Genomic DNA, 23,164 nt, shown 5'->3' on the forward strand with positions numbered 1-23,164 from the left:
AGAACAATGAGTTTTCTATTTTTTTTTGAGAATTAGAACAATGGGTTTTGATTAAACTCATTCCCTAATAAAATAAGGGTTTAGTTCCTTCATCTGATCCTCAGCCGCTTCTACAACTATTAATAATCATTCACATTCCATCCTACTACCAAACATGCAAAATACTTTCACTAAAAATTCATTACTGTTACTAAGTATTTGATACCCATTCCGATTTCAATCTCCATGTGCGAACCAAAAACACCCTAAACTTTATCCAAACCCATCCAATTGTCCTATTAGAGTTCATGATAGACAAGTATTCGAAAATACCCAACCCATTATAATCCTTAAATTAATTAATGAACTAATTATTTTCTCCTAACTTGAATTTAAAAAAAGAAGTCTTTATTTTACAGCCACCATGCTATATAGGGCTAAAGCATGTGATCATTTTCCCCAAGTACTGGTGTTTTTGTGATCTAAATTATTGTCAGTTGGAGGCATTGGCCAGTTGTACTCTCTCTGTTGCAATACAACAATGACAAAACCTCCTCCATTAATAAACCACATATGTATATATATATATATATATATATATATATATATATATATATATATATATATATATTTATTTATTTATTTATTTATTTATTTATTTATAATTTTATATAGCAAAGCAAAACCATGGGCGTTTTAGGTTTCTCCAATTTCATGGTTTTTTCCCCAATCCCATTGATGTTGTGTGACCTCCTTCATCAGCTTCATTCCTATTTTCATTTCTGTTTAATCTCTTCTCTTTTAATCATATTTGTACGTACTTCACTAAAGTAAGGATTGATGGCTCACGTAAGCCCAGGGATGGGACCTCCCCAAATTCGATACCATCCATACACAGGACTTTCTCATCCCACTCAACATTTCCTTACAATATAATGGGACTTTTATTTTGCAAAATCATTTTTATTACTGTTGCAAAAATCCCGACTAGGCATCGATTAATCGCCTAGGGGCCAGCCAATCGCCTAGCGCATCACTATAATTACAACCGACTAGGCCACCTAAGAGCCGCCTAGGAATCCTAGGCACCAACTAAGTCACCTAGTAGGCCGATTAGCTATTGTTCTTCGTTTTTAAATAGGTTATTTCACTCAAAACGATATTGTTTTGAGTTAAATAATCTTAAATTGTTCAAACTCTAGATTTTTTTAGGTTAATATTTAATATTTTAATATTAACTATTAAAGTATTAAATAGTTTATAATTATTAGTCTTAAAATTTAAAAAAAAAAATTAAATTTTTAAAAAATAATAAATAAAATAAAAAATACATGTGCGCCTAGGCGCCGATTAATCGCCGCCTAAACACCCTAGGTGCTAGGCGCCTTGGATGCCCGAGGAGCACCTAACGATTTTTTCAACCATGCTCTTCACATTAAAAATATCATGTTTAGATTCACACATGTATATATGTACTCTTCTGCGAGGTGAAACGAGTTAGACTATTTTGCAATCAATTCTTCCGTTAGATTTTATTGGTGAAATGCGTGTTGAATTGGATTAGACCAACATACACTTACTCATTAATGTGGCTCTGATACTAAATAATATGAACACATACCCTAATTACACCGCAAAAGTTATTTGTTAACCCCAAGTCTCATATATTAGCTTATATTCTCGTAACCAATAAAATTTGCATTGATTGATTAAATTCAGAGTTGTTTTACTAAATAGTCACTCAATACAATATTTCAAAGAAAATGTGCAGTATTACTTTATGTTCTCTTTCACTATATATTTTCCTTGAAATCTCATACGACGATCTTGTTTTTGTTTTTTTGATTTGTGGGATTCTAATTCTATTATATGTTAATCTTGTGACACGTGAGACTTAAGGTCGTGCCGAAACGTACATTTCTATATTAATTATATGAAATTTCTGGATAAAGATGGAGAACGGAAGGTTGGGAGAAAATCAAAAACAAAAGTGAAAAAAAAAAAAAAAAGCTAGAAATTATATATATATATAGAGAGAGAGAGAGGGGGTTCAGGTTTCCGAGCGTCTGTGCGGTCACTCACCATTAAGTACACATAAATGCACCACAAAGTGTTCAGAAATGCACTATTAGTTGTGTGGTGCATTTTTTTTTTTTTGTGTAATGCATTTTGTGGTGCACTGGTGTATTTCTGAACACTGTGGGAAGCACCATCCACATTTGAACCAGTGTATATATACATATATATATATATACATATATATATATATATATATATATATATATGAGAAAGAGAGAGAAGGGGAGGATGGAAGAAGAAGCATAGGGCATGAGGCGACTGCTGATAGTTAAGAAGACAATATACAAAACCATAGCCCGTGAACGTTGCATGTGATCATAAAGAGCTGTTATAATCAGTGCCCTTGACCACTTATAGACCCACTCACGTGTGACTTTTTCCTTTTCTTTTTCCTTTTTTTCCCCCTTTTAACCAATAAATAAATAAATAATACAATATGGAAATGATATAGGTAAGTATGATAAGTCTGCATATGAGAGTGTCTCATAAGTCTGCATATGAGAGTGTCTCATAAGTCTCAATCCCTAAGACGAATTAAGTCATGAGATTTGAATCATATAAATTTAGTAATATTATTTTTTGCAAACGGTTTATTACAATTTCTCTATAAAGTAAATGCATTTATGCTATAAAGAAGTCTTATGTATAAGGCTTAAAGTATTGATTATATATGTAATTCTGGTATGTAATGACATTTTTATTTCAAAAAAAAATTGTTTATTATAGTTTTGTCATAAAATACTAAATTTATGCTATAAAATATTTTATACAAGGTTTAAAGTATTGATTATATTTACAATTCTACTATGTTATTACTTAAATTCCTATAAATTGTCTATTAAAGTTATTTTATAAAGTACTACATTTATGTTATAAAGTATTATATATAACGCTTAAAGAGATGATAATGTTTGAAATACTATTATGTTATTACTTTATTTCCTGCAAATTATTTATTATAGTTTTATTATATAAGGAAGTATTGACTGAGTTATAACCCATTTTTATTAAATCCAACCTGTCTCGAAGATTGAGACCTGTGAAAGAGTCCTACACGAGACCAACCCTAGCGTAATTTTAAAGAACAATTAAAAGAGATGGCATTGCACACAAATAATTGCACCCCTATGTTTAGGGTAATGTTAATTGTGTAAATTGTTTTGTTATAGTTTGATTTGATTTAAAGTATTTGATCAGTCATCCAATTATTATGATTGGTGATTGAATAGTATAAAATTGATATGCTATAAAACATTCAGTACAAAAAGTATGTGTTTTTGGCAGTAAAAATGGCAGGAACTAAAATGTATTCACCTAATCTAATGGTGTATGTAATTAATTAATTAATTTATACTCACACATATGTGTATAGCATACGACTTATTGCAGGTCACATGAGACAACATATTTGCATATGCCAATTCAAAAATGGGGCCTTTTAGTGAACGTAATAAATATTAACCATAAAATCACACAAAGAAACAAAAAATAATTAATAATATTAGGGAAAAGAAAAACAAAAACAAAAAAGAAAAAAGAAAGTAATTAAGAATAAAACATAAATCCGAAGAATTATTTTTGTTTTATGGCTACACTATTCAGCATTCTTCCCTATATAAACTACCAGCATCTTCTATGTTGTCCATCTTAAGGAAGAGACATACACACACACAAACACATACACATATCTGATATCCCACCCCCCCCCCCCCCCCCCCCCCCCCCNCACCCCCCCCCCACCCCACCCCCCTACCACATTCTCATTGTACATGGCAAAAATGAGAGGTTTTAGTTTCAGAAGCCTTACATTCATGGTGATGGTTGCATTTCTGGTTTGGTCATGGAATGTTGAAACTTGTGATGGGAGAAGAGGGAGGCATTGGAGGCCAAGCAGAGGTGATGCATCTTTGTACAAGAAGAAAGGGAAGTATCATCACGGTGGCAATCGACACCACCGCAGCAGCAATGCCGGGAAGACGAAGCAGAAACACCCGTCTCCGGTGGTGGCGGTGCCGCCTCCGCCACCGCCACTGCCGCCGTCAGCTCCGGCGGCTCCCCGACCTAGCATCCCTGTAAATCCACCAAGCAAAGGTTACGAGGACGACACCGGGTCGGTTTTCAGTGTCATGGATTTTGGAGCAAAGGGTGATGGGAAGAGTGATGACACTAAGGTAATTAAACTCAAAATTTTCATATGTTTTTTTGAAAAAAAAAAAAAAAAAAAAAAAAAACTGCCAAGTTTAAACCAAGTGGTCCAACTTCTCATATTGTTCCCTTTGCTGATTTCGGTTTAGTGAAGTCAACAAACAAACACCAACATTGCCACCTTACCTTAATTCATTCTTAATCTTGAAAAACTTGGGGGTTGCTACACATAAACAGAGCCAACCAGTATATTACCTCAACACTAAGAAGCATTAATCCGATTGAGTTATGTTAGGGTCATCGAAATACGTTCCATCTCGACCAGTACGAGTGTACAACAACTAAAAACCTTATAGGCTCTGTTTGGCATGTCTAGCTGAAAGCCGAAAAGCTAGTAGCTAATACACTAACTTGTTGAAATTAAAGTGTTTAGTAAAATTAATTGTTGAATTAACTGATAAATGTAAAAAGACAAGAAAAAAAGGATAATTTAAGATATTAGAATTTTGATTAATAAAGAGTAGATGGTGTAATTTTTGTAAATTAATACAGATAAAAAGAAGTTAAAAAGCCAGTAGCTTATTTTAAAAACTCTGTATGTTTTACCAAACAGAGATTATAACATAGTTGTAGTTTTAAATAAAGCTCTACTAAACAACAGAGTCATAGTTTAGTAGTATACATGTTTGACTATAGACAAAAATTCACAAATTGTTGTTTAACACGTAGAAGTCGTCAAACCTCCGGGAAAATTGCACTAATTTAGTGTCCTATAGCAAATAGAAAATGAAGATTCTGCTATGATGGGATGAAAGAATATCTCACGGGTCAGAAAATACAACGCCTAGGTATCAAATTAAAGAGGCTAAAGAGATGCCTACAAATTTGTCATTAAAAAATTTCCAATGTTTTGAGGACAAAAGAGGGTAGGTTTAGACAATAAAATAAAAAGTGAAGTGAATACAATAATATACAGCAGCCAACAGAGTATTGGACAAGGAGAGATCAGGTGGGGCCCACACAAAATTATTCTCGTTGTGGCAGTTTCCAACAATTAACTACATACAGTTTCTGCACAAACCTAACACCATATGTATATTATGTAAAGACTAAAGTTATGGTTTTGACACAAGGCATAGAGAGAGAGAGAGAGAGGGGTAAAAAAGCAATAAATATGTTACTGACCAAGAACTTGTATTTCCCGTGATGAAAAATGTAGGCATTCCAAGCTACCTGGGCTGCAGCTTGTAAGGTGGAGGCATCAACGATGGTGGTCCCGTCAGAATACGTATTCCTTGTGGGGCCCATTTCTTTCTCTGGACCTTACTGCGAAAAAAATATAGTTTTTCAGGTAAACCACATGACACAGATCCTCATATCATACCCACACAAATGTAAAAGTTGCAGTTACTAAAACTGCAGAGATCTGCCCTCCATTGCTTTCAAAACACAACACAACACATAACATAAGCACGGTTTACGATGCCTTTCACAAGGTCAAAACTCAAAACAACCATTCACATCAATATATATATATAGGAGTACAACAAACAGCATGAAAATTTGAAGTGTATGATTAAAAGTTGTGTTTCTTGTGTGCAGCTTGATGGCAAAATCATAGCTCCAACAGACTCGAAAGCTTGGGGTTCAGGCCTTTTCCAATGGCTTGAATTTACAAAGCTGGTAGGAATTACAATTAAGGGAAGTGGCACGGTTGATGGAAGTGGTTCAGTCTGGTGGCAGAATTCCCCATTAGATGACCCAATAGATGACGAATTAAAATTAATCATTCCACTAAACAGAACAAAGCCGGTCTATCCTCCAATCTCGGTAATTACTCCTCCACACCTCTAGTCTTTTGTCCATATCCATCTATCTCTGCCTTCCCTTACCATTTATTTCTTGAAATTGTATGGCAGATAAATAGTTCACTTAGTGGAAAAATGCCAAGCACAAAGCCAACGGTAAGGACCACTTACCCAGAACAACGAAGCAGCTGCATTTCTAGATAATGCAATATATTTGTGGACATAACAATGTACTTTTGTGGCGCAGGCACTTCGGTTCTATGGGAGTTTTAATGTGACTGTCACTGGAATCACTATTCAGAATAGTCCACAGTGCCACCTCAAGTTTGACAACTGCGTAGGGGTATATGTATACAATTTCACTGCCTCGTCACCTGGAGATAGCCCCAACACAGATGGAATCCATTTACAAAACTCAAAAGATGTTGTTATCCGTGGGAGCACCCTTGGTTGTGGTAATTTATGTTTTAAACACTTGTTCTCATTAACCAGGTCAAACTAATAGTAACCAATCAACAAATCTCTCATTACACAAAGGGTTGGGTTATTACTAGCAAGAAATGTCTAGGAAAAAAAAAAAAAAGTATCCATCACATCTCACATTACATAGTCTGGTTTATCATCCTTCAATCTTATCCAACTTAGAAAGTCACAAGAACCAAATCCTCAAAATCCAGCCACCAACATTTTGACACCTGGCTACCGTTCACAGTTATATAGTTCTTTTTAACCACAAATCTCCACCAACCAACAGACACATGGCCTGACCTAATAGGAAAAAAGGCAATCCCATTTAGGATGATTCTTTAAACCCCACATGAAAAGCTCTATCCTTTCTTCATAACCATCATGAGATCCCAAAAATCTTCTACCCTGGTGCTTTTTAGAGTTTTTCTTGCCTATCATACTAAGGTAGCTCTTTCTTTAAACAAATGAAAGCAAGAATAATGTGAATTCAGCACCTACAGACAAAATGCTCGTACTAAAAAATGACCATGCATAAGTTCATCCTAGACAAGCACAAATTTTTAGGCATCTAGAAGAAACAACACTCCCTAAAAGATTTGTTTTATGCAGGAGATGACTGTGTTTCAATTCAAACTGGATGCACAAATGTATATATACACAATGTGAATTGTGGACCAGGGCATGGAATCAGCATTGGAGGACTAGGAAAAGACAACACAAAAGCTTGTGTCTCAAATATCACTGTGCGAGACATAATTATGCAAAACACAATGAATGGTGTAAGGATAAAAACATGGCAGGTACGGAAACAATTTTACAAGCCAATTTAATTGGAAATCCACTTAATTAACTTACTCTTTATCTCAATTCAAAAGTGTGTTACTAAAAGGAGTATTGCAATTTTTTTTTTATTTTTTGAAAATCTCATTAGGGTGCAGTTTCCCATAATGGGATATAAGATATATTCTGAAGGCTCTATTTTAACACCATTTAAGTTTCACTTGAAAATGCATATGTTCTAATACACAAGTTTCTGAAATTCCTTCCTAACTTATCTACTACATAAAGCAATCTCCTCTAATTATTAAATTTCACTTCTGCAGGGTGGATTAGGGTCTGTGCAAGGAGTTCTGTTCTCAAACATCCAAGTTTCTGAAGTTCAACTGCCAATTGTAATTGACCAGTTCTATTGTGACAAAAGAACATGCAAGAACCAGACAGCTGCTGTGGCTCTATCAGGCATCCACTATGAAAACATAAGAGGAACATATACAGTAAAACCAGTGCATTTTGCATGTAGTGACAACATGCCATGTACAGATGTGACCCTAGACAGGGTAAAACTAGAGCCGCTACAAGAGCGTTACCACCTGTATGATCCATACTGTTGGCAGACATTTGGAGAGTTGCACTCTCCTGCAGTCCCTCCAGTTCAATGTTTACAAGTTGGCAAGCCATCAAGCAACAGGATTCAGGTAGATCATGATCAGTGTTAGGTAAATGATGCATATTATGGTGTATTTATTTGTGAGGTCGGCGTGGTTTTTGCCAACCCCTTCACACCATTAGTTAGTAATATAAGGCATTTAGTAATATGATATTATAGAAAATTTTCTTTACTAGGATTTCTTGAGAATCCATTGTGTGATAATATATATATTTTTATATAGATATTTGATTTGATAAAGTGAAGTGTTCAACAGTATGGTGCAAGATGTCACTGGTCTATCCACTCAAAACTCAGTTTATCACTTGTTAGCTCAAAAAACACCTAGAAAGAGATGTGCAATAAATATATAACATTATAACCTTTGAAATATAGGTAAGAAAACTGCTTTGCAGGCCATTCAACTGGCAATCTGTAATCAAACAAGGCCTTTATAAAGAAATTAATATATATCGATTATATTGCACATCAGATTGTTTAGAGCAGTAAACCTGGAAAAAAAATCATATTTCAACACTGAATATTGAAAGAGAAGTAGAAGTAAGATCAGTCAAAACAAGGAAATGCAAAGGCCAGAAATATGAAGTCAAATGGAGCGTTGTGATTGATTTTTCAATTTGAATAGTTTGTGGCATTGGGCAGAAAAGTGATTTGACAAGTCAATATATATCAAGCATGGACAATTAATCATCAGGAAAAGAAAATTTTAATAATTTAGAAACTGTAAAATTCCATTTTTATTCTCTCGGATTCTTTGGAAGAGAAGTTCACAGGAAACCTAAAATTACCTTATATTGTTCCTCAAATTCTTCAGAAAAAAAATGGTTAAATATAACTATCTTTTTATTTCAGATCTCACTTGGCTCCTTTACATCAATCAGATCATCAGTTGCTTTCATGTCATTTGTTCTGCACTTAAAGACAATTTTTTTCCTGTAAATAAGAAAAAGAAAATATAAAGAAGCATATAAGAGGTGTTGGGGAATATGATGGCTAATGTAAAGTGTTAGGGACATGGAGGTATACAAGGGTTAGGCTTGTATATATAAATGTCCATGCAATTCCTCTTGTTCAATCTATTTTCTTCCTATAATAATGCATGGTATCCAAGCACAACAAGTGCTTATACAAACCAAGAGAGAAACCCATCATGAACAATGTCAACACTATGACTATGCACTGGTGATGTTAGCATGTATGTAAGCTGTTTTTCTCATTTAAACTACGAAAGAGGACTCCTTTATGCAAAATCTAAAACCAAGGATGAGGTCAGATGATACACCCTTGATTGCATATTAATCATAGGAATAAATTGTGTATATTAATTAGTGGGAGTTAATTGTGTTCCTAAAATTAGGATGGTACAATGTAATTATTGGCAGAGTTAATATTATTCCTAAATTAACATTAGAAATATAGTATATTTATTAGGCTCTTGTATTGTAAGTGGAATAAGAGTATAATGGAATTATTCTATCCTTCAATATTCTGTCTCTTTAATCTGTCTATTCTGTCTCCCTAGTCTCTCTCCCTATCTCCTTAATCTGTCTTCTTCCTCTCTTCTTTCTTGAATCTCCCCTCCCGTTCTTATTCCCAGAGTTTGCACTCACTTGAAGTACTGCTATCTTGATACGATATTTTATCATCATAGCAGTAAGGAAAGCCTGGGAGTCTAAGTCGTGCTCTGGTCTTTTCCAGCTCTAATGCCACCTGCTGGTGATGACTTTTCTGTATGATGTCAAAAATGCATTTCCTCACAGGGATTTGCAGGAAGAAGTGTACATGGAGCAACACTTGTGCTTTGTTGCTCAAAGGGAGTATGGGAAAGCATGCAAAATTGAAGAAATCATTGAAGAGGCTAGCACAGTCTACTTGGGTATGGTTTGGGAGGTTTAGCAATGTAGTGTTAGAGTTTTCTTTAAAATGGAGTGTTCATATGGTGTTTTTGGGAATATTTATAGTGATCATATCTTATTGATATTGACAGTATATGCTAATGATACTGTGATTACGTGTAATGATCAAAGGGGATTGATGCTCTCAAATCCTTTCTTCAGGCAAAACAAAATGCTACCTAGTTTAAGATTCTAAGATATGATGTGGTAAACAAAACCCTTATTATGCAGTGCTAAATATGATATCCAGAAAATTAATCCGGAGACCCAAGGAATTTTAGGTTATCCCATTTCAGGCATGCAAGAGCATGATTAACTAACCTGAGGTCCTGAGTATACTTCAGCAGAGATTAAGAATTTCAGTGTAATTTACATTGTATTCTGCTATTGTTGATTTTTTTATTAGCTTTTTTGATTCAGTGAATTAGCCTAGGAAAAGGCAAATTAGATTTCCAAGTCCCCTAAGGCACAATCCTGCATATATATATAGTCCAGTCTAGCATAAGGGCCAAACAGTTTAGCAATATCGATAAGCCTTCCATCCTTCACACTGACCACACCCATAACTGTTTTCAATCCTATCCATAATTCTAGTATCAATTTCAAACCAAATATCGGAATTTTAGTCCACTCTCAGTCTTTATTCGAATCCTAATTCCCCAACTCGAATCAGACTTCCAGCCTTGCACATTCCCCCAATCCAAAGTTTTTCACCTAACAACCCTAAAGGTAATGACATGACTGAAGTTTGAGTAATAGCAGTAGTAAAAAGCTAGACACGGATTCCCCCTAGTTAGAAATGGTGTGATGCAGTACTAAAGAAATTCCTATCTACTTTAAACAATGCTTAAGGATGAAAGCTGTATGCAGGATAGATATCCTGCTTGGGATCAAAAAGCCTAGGACAAGACAGGAGGAATAACTGGTAACCCAAAGTGGATAGCTCTAATATTAGCAGAGAGCTCTAACTCCTCATTAACCTTCCCTGCAGGCACAGGAATGAGAAATACCCCTTTCCTTGATGGAATCAATCATCCTTGTTCAATTAAATCTCCTTTAAGATAGATCATGGTTCTGCATATGTTCTGTTTTATGACAACTTTTAAAGTGTAAAGTAACTCCTAAGCTTCAAGAATAAGCTGAATTTGAAGTTTTTCCTTCAAAAAATTCTATGATTCTGTATATATTTCATGGAATTACCAGGAAACAATAAATCACATCTACCAGTCGTCCAGTCATAAAAAAAGGTTCCTACTGTCCAGCCGGACCACTCTTCCTGATTCAATATCATATGGCCACCTTAAATGGCAGTCAAAAAGTTTAAAGGAAAAAGAGGGATCCTGTCAAACTGTAATTTGATTTTATTTTTTAAAAAATCAAAATCCACGGTGCATCCATGGTTCTATACTTCTATACACCTAATTGAGCAATTTTACATTAAGAGAGGCACATAGAACCATCCTTCACCCCAGTTAGTTCATCTCAGAATCCCAATAATTTTTAACTAAGTTATGCTTACCTTGATGTGGCAAACGATCTGAAAATGGACTCTACCACAAGGATTTATACAGTTGCACTAGAATGATGGAGTAAAGCCTCTTTCTGATTACAATTTGCTCATCACCATCTCCTTAACCCCCAAGACACTTACACAGAGCAATTTGTTAGTACCAAGCGCTTACCACTTACTCCAAAAGATATAGCTAATAGCGAAGGTGCAACTTTATTTCCTTATACTAACACACATTTTCGAGACGTTAGGTGCTGGACTTGGCTATTTACCGACCTCCGGCCAACAATCCCCGAGTCACTGGGTGCTAGACTTGGCCTTTACTAGCCTCCACCCAATACTAACCAGTCTTAAATGTTATTGCTACCAACCAGTCTTAAATGTTATTGCTGTGACTCGAACCCGTGACCTGACTCTGATACCACTTGTTATAGCTAGTAGCAAAAGCATAACTTTATTTCCTTATACTGCCACACATTTTCGAGACGGTGGGTGCTGGACTTGGCCCTTTACCGACCTCCAGCCAACACAATTGTAATTGCAATTGCATTTTCCGCGATCCCAGCCACCAGGTACTAGACTGGGCCTTTACCGGCCTCCACCCAACACAATTGTAATTGCAATTGCATTTTCTGTGATTCATGGCAGTTTTTTTAACAGTTTTGTTCAATTGAGCACTGAAGTAAGGAACAAGAAAAGCCATAACAGGTACAAGGTCAAGGTCGTCGTTTTCATCATTTGCATAAAAGTTAACACACCGAGATAAGCTTGATGCTCAAGAACATGTAAAAATTGCATTCCAATATTGCATATTACCAGATTTCATGATGCGATTGAAACATTGGCATTACTACTCTGTATGAGAGAAAATATTAAAGAGCAATTACGAGTTTCAGATATCAAAACTGGAAGAAAAAGAAAAAGATAATACCGAAAATATGAAGAATGCGATACGTTTTCTTCGGAAGCTCTGTCGGTTAATTCCTTTCATTTGTTCTTTCAATCCCAACTACATGACGGTAGAGAGTACACAGTAGGATGAAATCTTTGAACAGGCCGGTCCAAGTAATTTTTTTTTTCAATTTTTTAATTCAAAATTAGTATATTTATTAATTTATATTTTTTATTATAATAAGTTTGAAGTTAAAATTTATCCTTTTTTATTATAATTATACTATTATTACTTAGTATTATACCCGTGCGCTACACGGCTGAGATTAAAGCGAATATTTAAGCAAAGTTAACTACTTTATTTAAAACAATAGAATATTTGAGATTACAAATTATTAAAAACTTAATGGTACACAACATTTGTAGTATAGTTAATACTCTTAGTACCTTCATTTGCTATCAACAATCGTAGACCTTTAGGGTTGCTAATTCTTGAAGCAGCCACGTATAGTTGACCATGAACAAAGACCGGTTTCCTTAATAGTAAGCCAACATGTGTCAATGTTTGCCCTTGACTTTTGTTGATAGAGCCAACATGTGTCAATGTTTGCCCTTGACTTTTGTTGATAGTCATTGCGTATGATAGCATCAAAGGAAATTGTCTTCTTTGAAATTTAAAAGGTAATCTTGTATCAGTTGGGGTTCTTCTTTGAAATTTAAAAGGTAATCTTGTATCAGTTGGGGTTATTGACATTCTTGGTATCAAGACAATTTGGCCTGCATTATTCCCTGAAACAATCTTTGCCTCCACAACATGATCAGATAATCTGGTGATGATAAGTCTTGCCTCCACAACATGATCAGATAATCTGGTGATGATAAGTCTTGTACCATTACATAGACCCAATAATCTGGTGATGATAAGTCTTGTACCATTACATAGACCCATCAATCTGGTGATGATAAGTCTTGTACCATTACATAGACCCATCAAGTGATCTATGTTTCTTAACAACATAACCGGAGATCCCACCTTTAAAGTTAAAGCATGGTTAGGTATGCCAGATGCTTTCAAGCCATTTAGGAACTCAGGAGTGTGCATATCAGCGAGGATACCATTGCCAGAATCAGCTTTGCACACAGTATCGCAACTTAAATATGTCTTGCTTTCCGCAACATGCAAATCAGTCATGTACTCATTGATTGCATTGACAACGTCTAGTGTGGGTGCCAAAATTGCCCTATTTGATATGTATTGTTGCTGACAACCGCCTTCCTTGAACAATAGAAATATACTATCAACAATTGTGGCTATGTCATTACCATTAGCTGGTAACAACATTTCATCAGGGATGCGAACGTTCGAATAACCATCATTAGGTCCTCCCATTGTGCCATCTCCTATAGCAGCTAGCCACGATGCAAATTCTTGAACTGTTTTGAGATCAACTGTTGATTCTTTGTTTGAAAGTCTTAGATTCTTTGTTAACCTTAGCACTTGACATGAATCCCAAAGGTACGAAGAGTTGATTGAAGCTGAAACAATGTCTTGCCTTGAACCTTTAGGGATCACTGGCAGTATTTGTCTGAAATCACCACCGAGTACTACGGTCTTGCCTCCAAAAGTTCAGTTTCCAGCATTCTGATCAGTGAACCGAAGTAGATCCCGCAATGTCCTATCCAGTGCCTTGAAGCAATGCTTGTGCATCATCGGTGCTTCATCCCATATTATTAGTTTGCACTGTATAATGAGTTCGGCCAAGTTGCTACCTTGGGTGATGTTGCAGGTTGAATCCTCCGTGACTGTAATAGGTATGGCAAACCTCGAGTGTGCTGTTCGGCCGCCAGGGAGCAGTAAAGATGCGATTCCACTCGATGCTACGTTTATGACAATATCCCCTCTCGAGCGAATTTTTGCAGACAACGCTCTCCAAACAAATGTTTTCCCAGTTCCACCGTACCCGTAGACAAAGTACAACCCCCCCTTTTGGTGGTCTACATCATTTACTACAGTTTCGTACACAACTTTTTGCTCATCCGTCAATTGCCTCTCCATTGTTTGACTCTCCTTTAATAATGCGTCACGATCGTAATCAAGCTCATCCCACAACAGACGATTATCACAACGGACAGCATCATCGAAGTTTGGAAGTGGCATATTCGGGTAATCTTTCAATGACTTGTTGTAGGACTGTAACTAACGCTCTATTTCAATCAAGGACAAATTCTTCTTCTCGTCATCGGACAAACACAAATCTATAAATTGTAAAGGACAATGTTAAACATATTATGATTAGATATTATAAGTCTGGAATATTATATAAAACGAATTATAATTTACCTTCTTGTTGCAACACTTTGCGCTTGTTAAATTGTACATCTTCTGCTAGATGTTGCCACACTACATTCCACACATTTTCTGGGCGATTCACCAAGTTCGAAGTAAGTAATATGACAAACAATTTCCTCATTGACTGAGCAGTAGACCACTGGCTTGCTTCGACAATGGCGTCAATGTATTCTTTATCATCATCTAACAAACCTCTAGTGTAACATGCATCTCGAAAAGTGGGGTATATGACACCCTTATATGACTTGATGTCCTCAAAATTAGTCGGCCCTCGAACTACATTTAGAAGACATCTCAAGTAGTATATTTCACCACTTCCTGGAGGTACATAAAAAATTCTTCCAATTGAGAACCCCCTCTGCTTGGGATGCCACTCTCTGATATCCTTCTTCCAAACAAACTTTGTTGGCATGTCAATGTATGGCAACTGCTTCGCTGAATCAAAATTCTTGTTAGCCTCAAACCAAGCAGTGAACATACTTTGATTGACCGTTGGTCGATTCAAGACATTATCTATACGATCATCATCCTCAAAAACAACAGATTGGCATTCAGGTAGATGGAAGCTTAATCTTTCAACTGGGGGGTACCTAAATTGGACATCGTAGCTTAAAAGACGCCAAGTTGCCTCACAAGCAGAGACATACCTGCAATCTTAATACATTGCTATTTCATCAACCGTGTCATTCTGTTGGTCATCAGTTGTGCTTTTATAGAATTCTGCAATGACCCTGTCGTTGCCTTTGTTCACGTACTTAAAAAGATATTTGATCGCCCTAGATTGATTGCACCACTCCACATTGATGTGTGCCTTATACTTGAGAAGCAAGTATCTATTATGTGGTACCACATATCTGCTATCCAACTGCACACCATTCTTCTCCACAATTCTAGAACTTTCCCTTCGTTTGTACAATGGATACCCATCATCATCCCAAGTTGATACATTAACAAATTTCTTTGGGAAGTGCTTTGAGCACTTATTGTTTACCATGCATGGAGATTTTGGTCTATGTAATCCACATGGTCCATGAATCATAAATTCTTCAACAGCTTTGTAGTATTCCATGTCAACATGTTTGTCAGGAATTTCAGCTGAAATGAATTTGTCCATTGATTCTGCCGTAAATGGTGTTGACAATCTTTCCAGAAAGACTATAATGTGAGCATGTGGTAAACCCCGCTTCTGGAATTCAATGGTATATACAACTGGAACGGGAAAAGTGTAATAAATGTTAGGTTGCAAAATTTTCAAATATGATAAGTTACTCACCTTGATTTACAAAAACCCAAATTTAAAACACACATACCTGCAGTAATTGTACCGAACAGTTTACATGTATCTTTGAATCTCCGGCCACTTCGGGTTGCATGTAAATGTGATGAATAAATTTGGATAACCCTTATGTCGACAAATGGCCATAGCATCCTGATAGTTTTGGATCATATATCTAGCACCACAAGTGAAACTGGATGGCAATATTATTCGTTTACCTTGTTTGCTAGTATCAACTTCTCCTCTGGTCAACGCATCTGACATGCCTTTGTATGCTTCACATCTCAAGGACTTTTGATTATTTCTAATATACATAAGCCTGCTGGACTCAACCATTGTGTAAGCATCTACCAGGAATTGTTGGAAAAGTCTCCGTGCATATAAGATTGTGGACAAATCGTTAAACCTCTCATGTATCCTGTAAGCGAAGAACTCACGCTGCGACACACGACATCGACCACCACTTTGCTTGATTCGAACTTCATTGAATTGGATATCCTCTCTGTAGCCGTCTTCCCCATATGGGAAAAGAATGGGATATTGCAAAGGAAGGTAAGCAGGGTTAAGCTCGTTTATCCTCTTTAGACCACCTGAGTTAGTCTCAACCAAAATATCCCTGGAACCCATATTTGGATCAATGTCACCGACGATAAGAGCAGCAACCTCTGACACCGTTGGTAGGTTGTATGTCCTTGCATCACAATTTCGCTTACCAATTAACCTCATCTTGAAATCTACCCTTGGATTTGAGTCAATATGTCCCTTGGCAAAGCGAAATGATTTCACCAACACATTGTGTTCATCCAGGTCATGCTTTATATCTTTCACAATTTCCAAATGCACTGCTGGATTCTTTTCACCCATGCTAATACAAAATATTAAACAAGAGTTAGTGGTAGGTTAATTTGTTATGATTTTTAATTAAATACACTGATTAAGTACAAAGTAAATTGATAGAAATACAAAGTATTACCTGAATGAACTGATCCGATTGTCTACCTCATTATCCGTGTCGTGGATGTATAATTGAGCAAATTTGGGTCTATTACCTTCTTGAGGAATTAAACCTCCAATTAGGTGAAAATTCTGTCCATGAATCCTAAAAATAGGAGGGGCATTACCAATGTTTATGGATTTGTCCACCTTTGCTCCTAATGAGGTAAACGCAAACATGTTATTGTACCTCCTAATGTATCTTAAAAATTCTTTTTGTTTTTCTCCATGGCTATAAAATAAGTCAAACAGCCTCTTAGGCGGTCGCATCATCTTAGGGAGCACAATTTTCCCATGGCCACAACAACCAGAATACTTTGGTGTCTCGTAACGTGCACCTTTATTCATTCTCTCTTCAAACCAAAAGATTGCATTGCAATTTTGACAGATGTTGCTCGGATCCCCAATATCGTGGTAAATCACTAATAAGAAGGAAACCATATATGATTATGAATTACATCAATTTAAAAGACATATAATTTTATGAATTGAATATACATTTGAATTAAAGATTAATACTAATTTTCTTACCGGCGTCTTGCGGAACATTATCAATGTTGACCGTATCAACATTAGCAACCAATTCTTGTAAATGGCGAACAACAGGAGCTTCACATGTCGTTTTTTAGAACTTTGAATGGTGTAATTCGTCTCCAAGACAGTATTGGTCAAAAAAATACCTACACCCCAAAATTAGAATTTACAAAACTAACTGTCATGTTTTGTTTTCAAAATGACATACGTACTATATGTGTGTAATACGTATTGTTTCAGAAGTGTAAAACGTATTTTCATAAGAGAAAACATGGGCTAGTTGGGACTTTCCATACCGTTATTGTAGAAGGATGTATTTCTCCCCCCTGATCCCTGTACAGTTGCGTGTTCAGCTTCCAAATTGCGACTAAAATCAACCGCAATATTGGACCTTGTGCATTGACTACGTTGGTGGATTGTTGTGCCCAAAACTTATTACAACAATAAAATAAAAGTAAACAAAATCAGAACTTAGCTAAATTTAAATATTTTAGTTTAAAAAAACAACATTGTATTTAATTGTACTTATTGGATCAAGGAATTGTTAATAAGAATAATTACATGAATTTTTTGGGTACAATTGCAAATATTGCTTTCAAAGTTTAGAGAACAGTTAATACGGGTATTACGTAATATAAACATTAATACCCCAAAAAATACAATACTAAATCTTGAAAAAGTATATGAACACTGATCTAACGCATTTTAACTTACTATTAAAATAATCGTCCAAAAAATTGAATTCACAAAACTAACAGTCAGTGTTTGTTGTACAAATGGCAAACGTAATACATGGGTTTAATGCGTTTTGTTTAAAAGATCGAACAACTTACCATTAAATTTTCATAAGAGACAACATGGATTATTTAAGAATAGGCTTACCGTTATTGAAGAAGGATGTATTTGTCTCGGCTGATCCCTGTAGATTCGCGAATTCAGCTTCCAAATTGCGACTAAAATCAACGGATATACTGGACCTCGTGCATTGACTAACTTGATGGTTTGTCGTGCCCATAACTTATTAAAACCATAAAATAAATGTAAACAAAATTAGAACTTAGCTTTAGATCATATTATAGATTGATTTAAAAAAAAAAAAACATTCTAGAGAGTAAGTGTAAGTGTTGGTTGTCCAAATGGCAAACGTAATATATGGGTTTAATGCATATTGTTTAAAAGACCGAACAACTTTTAAATTCCTTTCATAAGAGACAACATGGATTATTGAAGAACAGAAATACCGTTATTTAAGTTGGAAACACTTGTCTCCCCTGATCCCTGTACAGTCGCGAATTCAGCTTCCAAATTCCAACTAAAATCAACGGCTATATTGGACCTCGTGCTTTGAGTAACTTGATGGTTTGTCGTGCCCATAAATTATTACAACAATAAAATCAATGTAAAAAATATTAGAACATATCTTTAGATCATATATTTGATTTAAAAAAAAATTATAGTGAATTTAACCAATCATTTCCAAAGTAAATGTTAATCAGAATTTTGTACGTGAATTGCATTATACAATTGCAAATTTTACTTGCAAAATGCACTAAACATTAATACACAAAAAAAAAAAAAAGCACGGGTAATTGGTATGAAGACCAAATTAAAGCATTTGAACTTAATATTAAAATAATCATATAATCTTTAATTTAAATTGCATTATACAATTGCAAATATTGCTTGCAAAATGCACTAAACATTAATACACAAAAAAAAAAAAGAAAAGCACGGGTAATTTGTATGAAGACCAAATTAAAGCATTTGAACTTAATATTAAAATAATCATATAATCTTTAATTTAAAAGCACTAACCTGTACTCAAATTAGTTAATGATTGGTTATTCGGCGTAGATGACGTTGCTCCAAAAGGTATTGCCTTTTGTAAATCATTGTAGCACATTACAGATTTCTTGTTCAATTTTGTTGTACATTGTGCTTTAGAGGGCCGAACTAATTAGAAAATTTCAAAAACCATTACATTTCTAATATAAAATACAGCAAATGTTAATGGAAAAAAAATATGGTTTATGTGACTTACCGTTAGTCACATCATTTAATGGTCCTCTAACTTTTGTACGTTGTACTGAAGTTGTAGCCGCTGAGGAAAAACAAATTCCAAGCAAGAGATATACTCAAATCAGTATAATTTGTGTTAAGTTACCACATCTCAAATTGACATTATTCAAACAAAAAGCATTATACTATTTCATAGAAATTAGGTAAATGAATTATTTTAATTTAATGCAATTGGAAAATATTAAATTCGTTGTATACCTTCATTTGATATAAAACTTTGAGACTGGTTCTTGTTGCAACTAATACTCGATTTAATTAGTTGACCACCTGTAAATATGAAACATTTAAAAATAGGACGGGTATAATATGTTTATGCATCGACGTTTAAGAATACTTACTATGAGTTATAATGCTCAATGGTGAATTGATTGAATTCTCAAATACACCAAAAACGTAGGGATCAATCAATTGCGACCCATTTCCATGTTTGGGAGTATGTTTATTACTGAACTCTATGCATGACGCGTTTTCTTTATCTGTAAAGCACAAAAAAAAATTACAATTAAAAAAGAAAGTAGTAATAGTGAATTGCCGGCCTTATAATGAAGTTTTACTTGAATTAAAGTCTAAAATTTCTAGAAGCGCTATCTAACGGAATATAAATATCAATTGCCGCAACAGACAATTCAACATCGCAAATATATTTTTTCTGCATAAATATAAATATAGATATAAATAGCCAAAAACTAAAACAAAAAAAAAACAAAAAACAAAAAAAAAACAGGGAATTCACCTGCTAAGTACATGTATTCTCTTTGCAAGAGAGATACGTGTACTAAGCAAATGAAAGTGAGATAGCGAAAAGGAAAGCCTGGTGTAGCCTTCATCCAGATTACCTCAGTTCTGTGCTCTAATCTGCAACTATATTCTCATTCATTCTAACGGCAGATATATACACGGTATCTCACTCTCGCTATCTCACTCTCGATCTTCATCCTATGCTATTTCCTAATGCTCAGAGAATTACAACCCATCGTTTTTGGATCTACTTGGGTTCAACTGAATGATTTGGTAAGTGTTTGTTAAATACTATAGGTTCAACTGAATGATTTGGTAAGTGTTTGTTAAATACTATAGTCGCTTTAATCTGGATTAAGGTATTCTATTTGAGCGTCGATTTAGGTAAAAATTCGAAATCAATAGGGTTGTTATCTGAATTAATTTTAAGAAGTGTTAACCAACATCGCAAAGGTTGGGTCTAGGGTTTTTGGTTTCAAGACTGTGCTGCATGTGTTGGTTCTGTAGATTAACTGAATCGACAGCAAGGATTTTGTTTATGTGCAGAGGGGGTTTAATTTTTAAATACATTCTCTATTTATTAGTCATACCTAGCAGATTGGATACGAATCTTCGTGAATCTGCTATATTCGAATGTTTTTGGACACAGTAAAGATGAATATAAAGCTACAGTGTTATAACTAATGTGCTCACGCAAAGCACTGAGCAGAAAATGCTAATACTGAAGAATACTCAGTCCGTACCTGGTATTATAGGCTGAGGGTGTTTCCTTTTACTGCCAATGAGAGCTGACTTGGTAAGTTGCTTCATTATTTGCATTCATCAATTGTAGCTGTGTGTGTAAAATTTGCTTTCAAGGTTGAGGGTTTTTATATTGCTGGTTGATAATCCTGTGAGAATAATAATGAATGTTTTGGTAGCCTTTATGTAAGCACTGGTATCTATTAGACTGTTGGAATACTAAGAGTCTTTAAAGTAATTAATGTTGCTAGATCAATAGTAAAAATCATTTGCCAAAACTTCCTATATATGGTAAATCTGCCAATGTATATCATCTGTTTATTTTGAGTCAGTACTATCAGTTTGGCTTTATTTTTTTATTTTTTGGATTTTTTTTTATTTTGGTGTATGATTATTATATCATTTTTCTTGTTGTGACTAATACGTATAATGTAGGTTTGGCAGATGATGAAATTATATTCTGATGCGTAATGATTAGCTTTTGCATGCTATGTTTTTTGTTTTAATGGTTGAGTACTAACTCAAGTGTTATCCAATGACAACACTAAGCAATTCTTGAGTATAAACTGCTGAGTTTGCTGCTTGACCACTCTGTATTAGTGCTGGCAGTTTCCATTGGTCATCTATCACAAGCTAAGTGAGGTGTCCCTAGGTGTAGTTGTGCTTATACACTATTTGAACTATAAAATAACTGCTAAGCTATTATACTTCACTTAAGAAGAAACCACTTTTTACAGCATGTCAAGAATGGTTGTGAAAGATGCAAAAATGAGAAAAAGTCTACACTGGAGTTAATTAGCTAAGATAAGTGTCTCATTTTACCAAAATCTTTGTACATTTGGCAAATAGATGTTTGGTACTAATTTTTTGGGGTGCTTTGTTTGGTTGGTTCTGCCACTACCCCTCTTTGAGCGTCTAATTAGAGTTTTGGCAACACTATACTTAGAGTTTTGGCAATTGAGAGTTAAAGTGAACTTAGAATTTAATGTTCTTTGGAGTCATATCTACTTTGTATTCTCCCTGTCTTCTTCAATATGATAGCAGGGTGAGTTGCAACACTACAGTTAGATATATGGAGGGCAAGATACGGAACTAATTCTACCAAGATAGGAGGATATCATTGGATACTTTTGGGCACAGCCAATATGTGAAGCTAAACAGGTGCTGAAAAAGCTTGCTATGATAGTTGTTTTAATTTGCAAACTTATATACGAAGGCAGCAAGTAACATTAGTAAATATTTTTCAGTTCATTAAGGAACTTGCAAGTCAATATCATGGTCTAAGTATATCTGTAAAATATTGACTACTTAATGAACTGTTAGTGTAACCGTTAGTCAGTAAAATATTGTTTTAATCAACTTCAAAGTTCTCTTTAAAAGTATTTATAAAAGAGAACAAAGTACTTCATTACTTAATCCTTTGTGCTCCCTAAGTGTAACAGGCAATTTAGTATCATGGGCCATTTCCTTAATCCCGCATTTTGAGTCTAAGTTGTTATTGTCTTTGATGCAGAAACTTCTTCCATAAGCTGGTTTAGCACATAAGCAGCGAAGTTCATATGAGCTCAAAGATAAGTCCATGATATCAATTTGTATGTAATTTATTAAAAGTATTTTAAGGGATTATGAGTTTTGTTTTGACTGAGTCTAATTAGTATAAAATTATGACTGCATGACTAAATTTATAGGCATGTTGTGGAAAAAAGAACACATGCTTGCTTACTGTTTATTTCATGACTGGACCAAAATGAACCCATAATTTCCTTCATTAGCATTGTGAATATATCAATGGAAAAAAACAATGTCTACAGAGAATGAGCTTTTTATTACAGTTGTACAACCATCCTTGGGAGTTCACCCATAATTTGCTTGATTAGCATACTAATACAAACAGTAATAAAAACTCTCTAATGTATAATATCCTTGATAAAACTCTCTAATCTATATAAACCTAATTCCTTGGATGCAATCTTTAAGATATCCATAGTGTTTTTCCTCCAGTCCTCTTGCTTGCTAGATACCTGCACACAGAACAACATAATACTATGCATAATATCTCTAATGTCAGAGTAAATGAAAATTACAATGTCACCAAGAGTTAAGAAGTGAATCTGAGACATGTTTTCCAAAGTGCAATACTGTTAGGAATACAGTACCCATCAGCCAAAAAAGGACACAAATTAGTACAGAATTAAAATTACAAAAGCACTGCCCAGTATCAAAACCCTTGA

The 23,164-nt window shown here is 34.9% G+C and overlaps 3 protein-coding genes and 1 long non-coding RNA gene across 4 annotated transcripts; 1 reads left to right on the forward strand and 3 right to left on the reverse strand.

Annotated features, from left to right (window-relative positions):
- Positions 1-3,798: 3,798 nt before the first annotated feature.
- On the forward strand, positions 3,799-8,184 carry LOC116027771 (polygalacturonase At1g48100). Its single transcript, XM_031269515.1, has 7 exons — positions 3,799-4,229; positions 5,423-5,554; positions 5,806-6,033; positions 6,123-6,167; positions 6,259-6,466; positions 7,089-7,279; positions 7,583-8,184. Exons 1-7 carry the CDS (start codon positions 3,828-3,830, stop codon positions 7,973-7,975), a joined length of 1,599 nt encoding a protein of 532 aa, XP_031125375.1. The 5' UTR covers positions 3,799-3,827; the 3' UTR covers positions 7,976-8,184.
- LOC116027772 lies at positions 3,999-12,366 on the reverse strand. The gene is made up of 4 exons (XR_004099996.1): positions 12,263-12,366; positions 8,715-8,859; positions 5,389-5,529; positions 3,999-4,128 (listed from the first exon to the last, which is right to left on the reverse strand). It is a non-coding gene; the product is annotated as an uncharacterized LOC116027772 (long non-coding RNA).
- A 259-nt stretch (positions 12,367-12,625) lies between these two features.
- Positions 12,626-13,612, reverse strand: LOC116027013. Its single transcript, XM_031268442.1, has one exon. It carries the CDS (start codon positions 13,610-13,612, stop codon positions 12,626-12,628), a length of 987 nt encoding a protein of 328 aa, XP_031124302.1.
- Positions 13,613-13,849: 237 nt separating this feature from the next.
- LOC116027014 (ATP-dependent DNA helicase PIF4-like) lies at positions 13,850-14,380 on the reverse strand. Its single transcript, XM_031268443.1, has one exon. The coding sequence runs from the start codon at positions 14,378-14,380 to the stop codon at positions 13,850-13,852; it is 531 nt and encodes a 176-aa protein (XP_031124303.1).
- Between the last annotated feature and the right edge of the window lie 8,784 nt (positions 14,381-23,164).

The sequence above is a fragment of the Ipomoea triloba genome, chromosome 8, assembly GCF_003576645.1.
Source record: "Ipomoea triloba cultivar NCNSP0323 chromosome 8, ASM357664v1".
In the NCBI taxonomy this organism is placed as follows: Eukaryota; Viridiplantae; Streptophyta; class Magnoliopsida; order Solanales; family Convolvulaceae; genus Ipomoea; species Ipomoea triloba.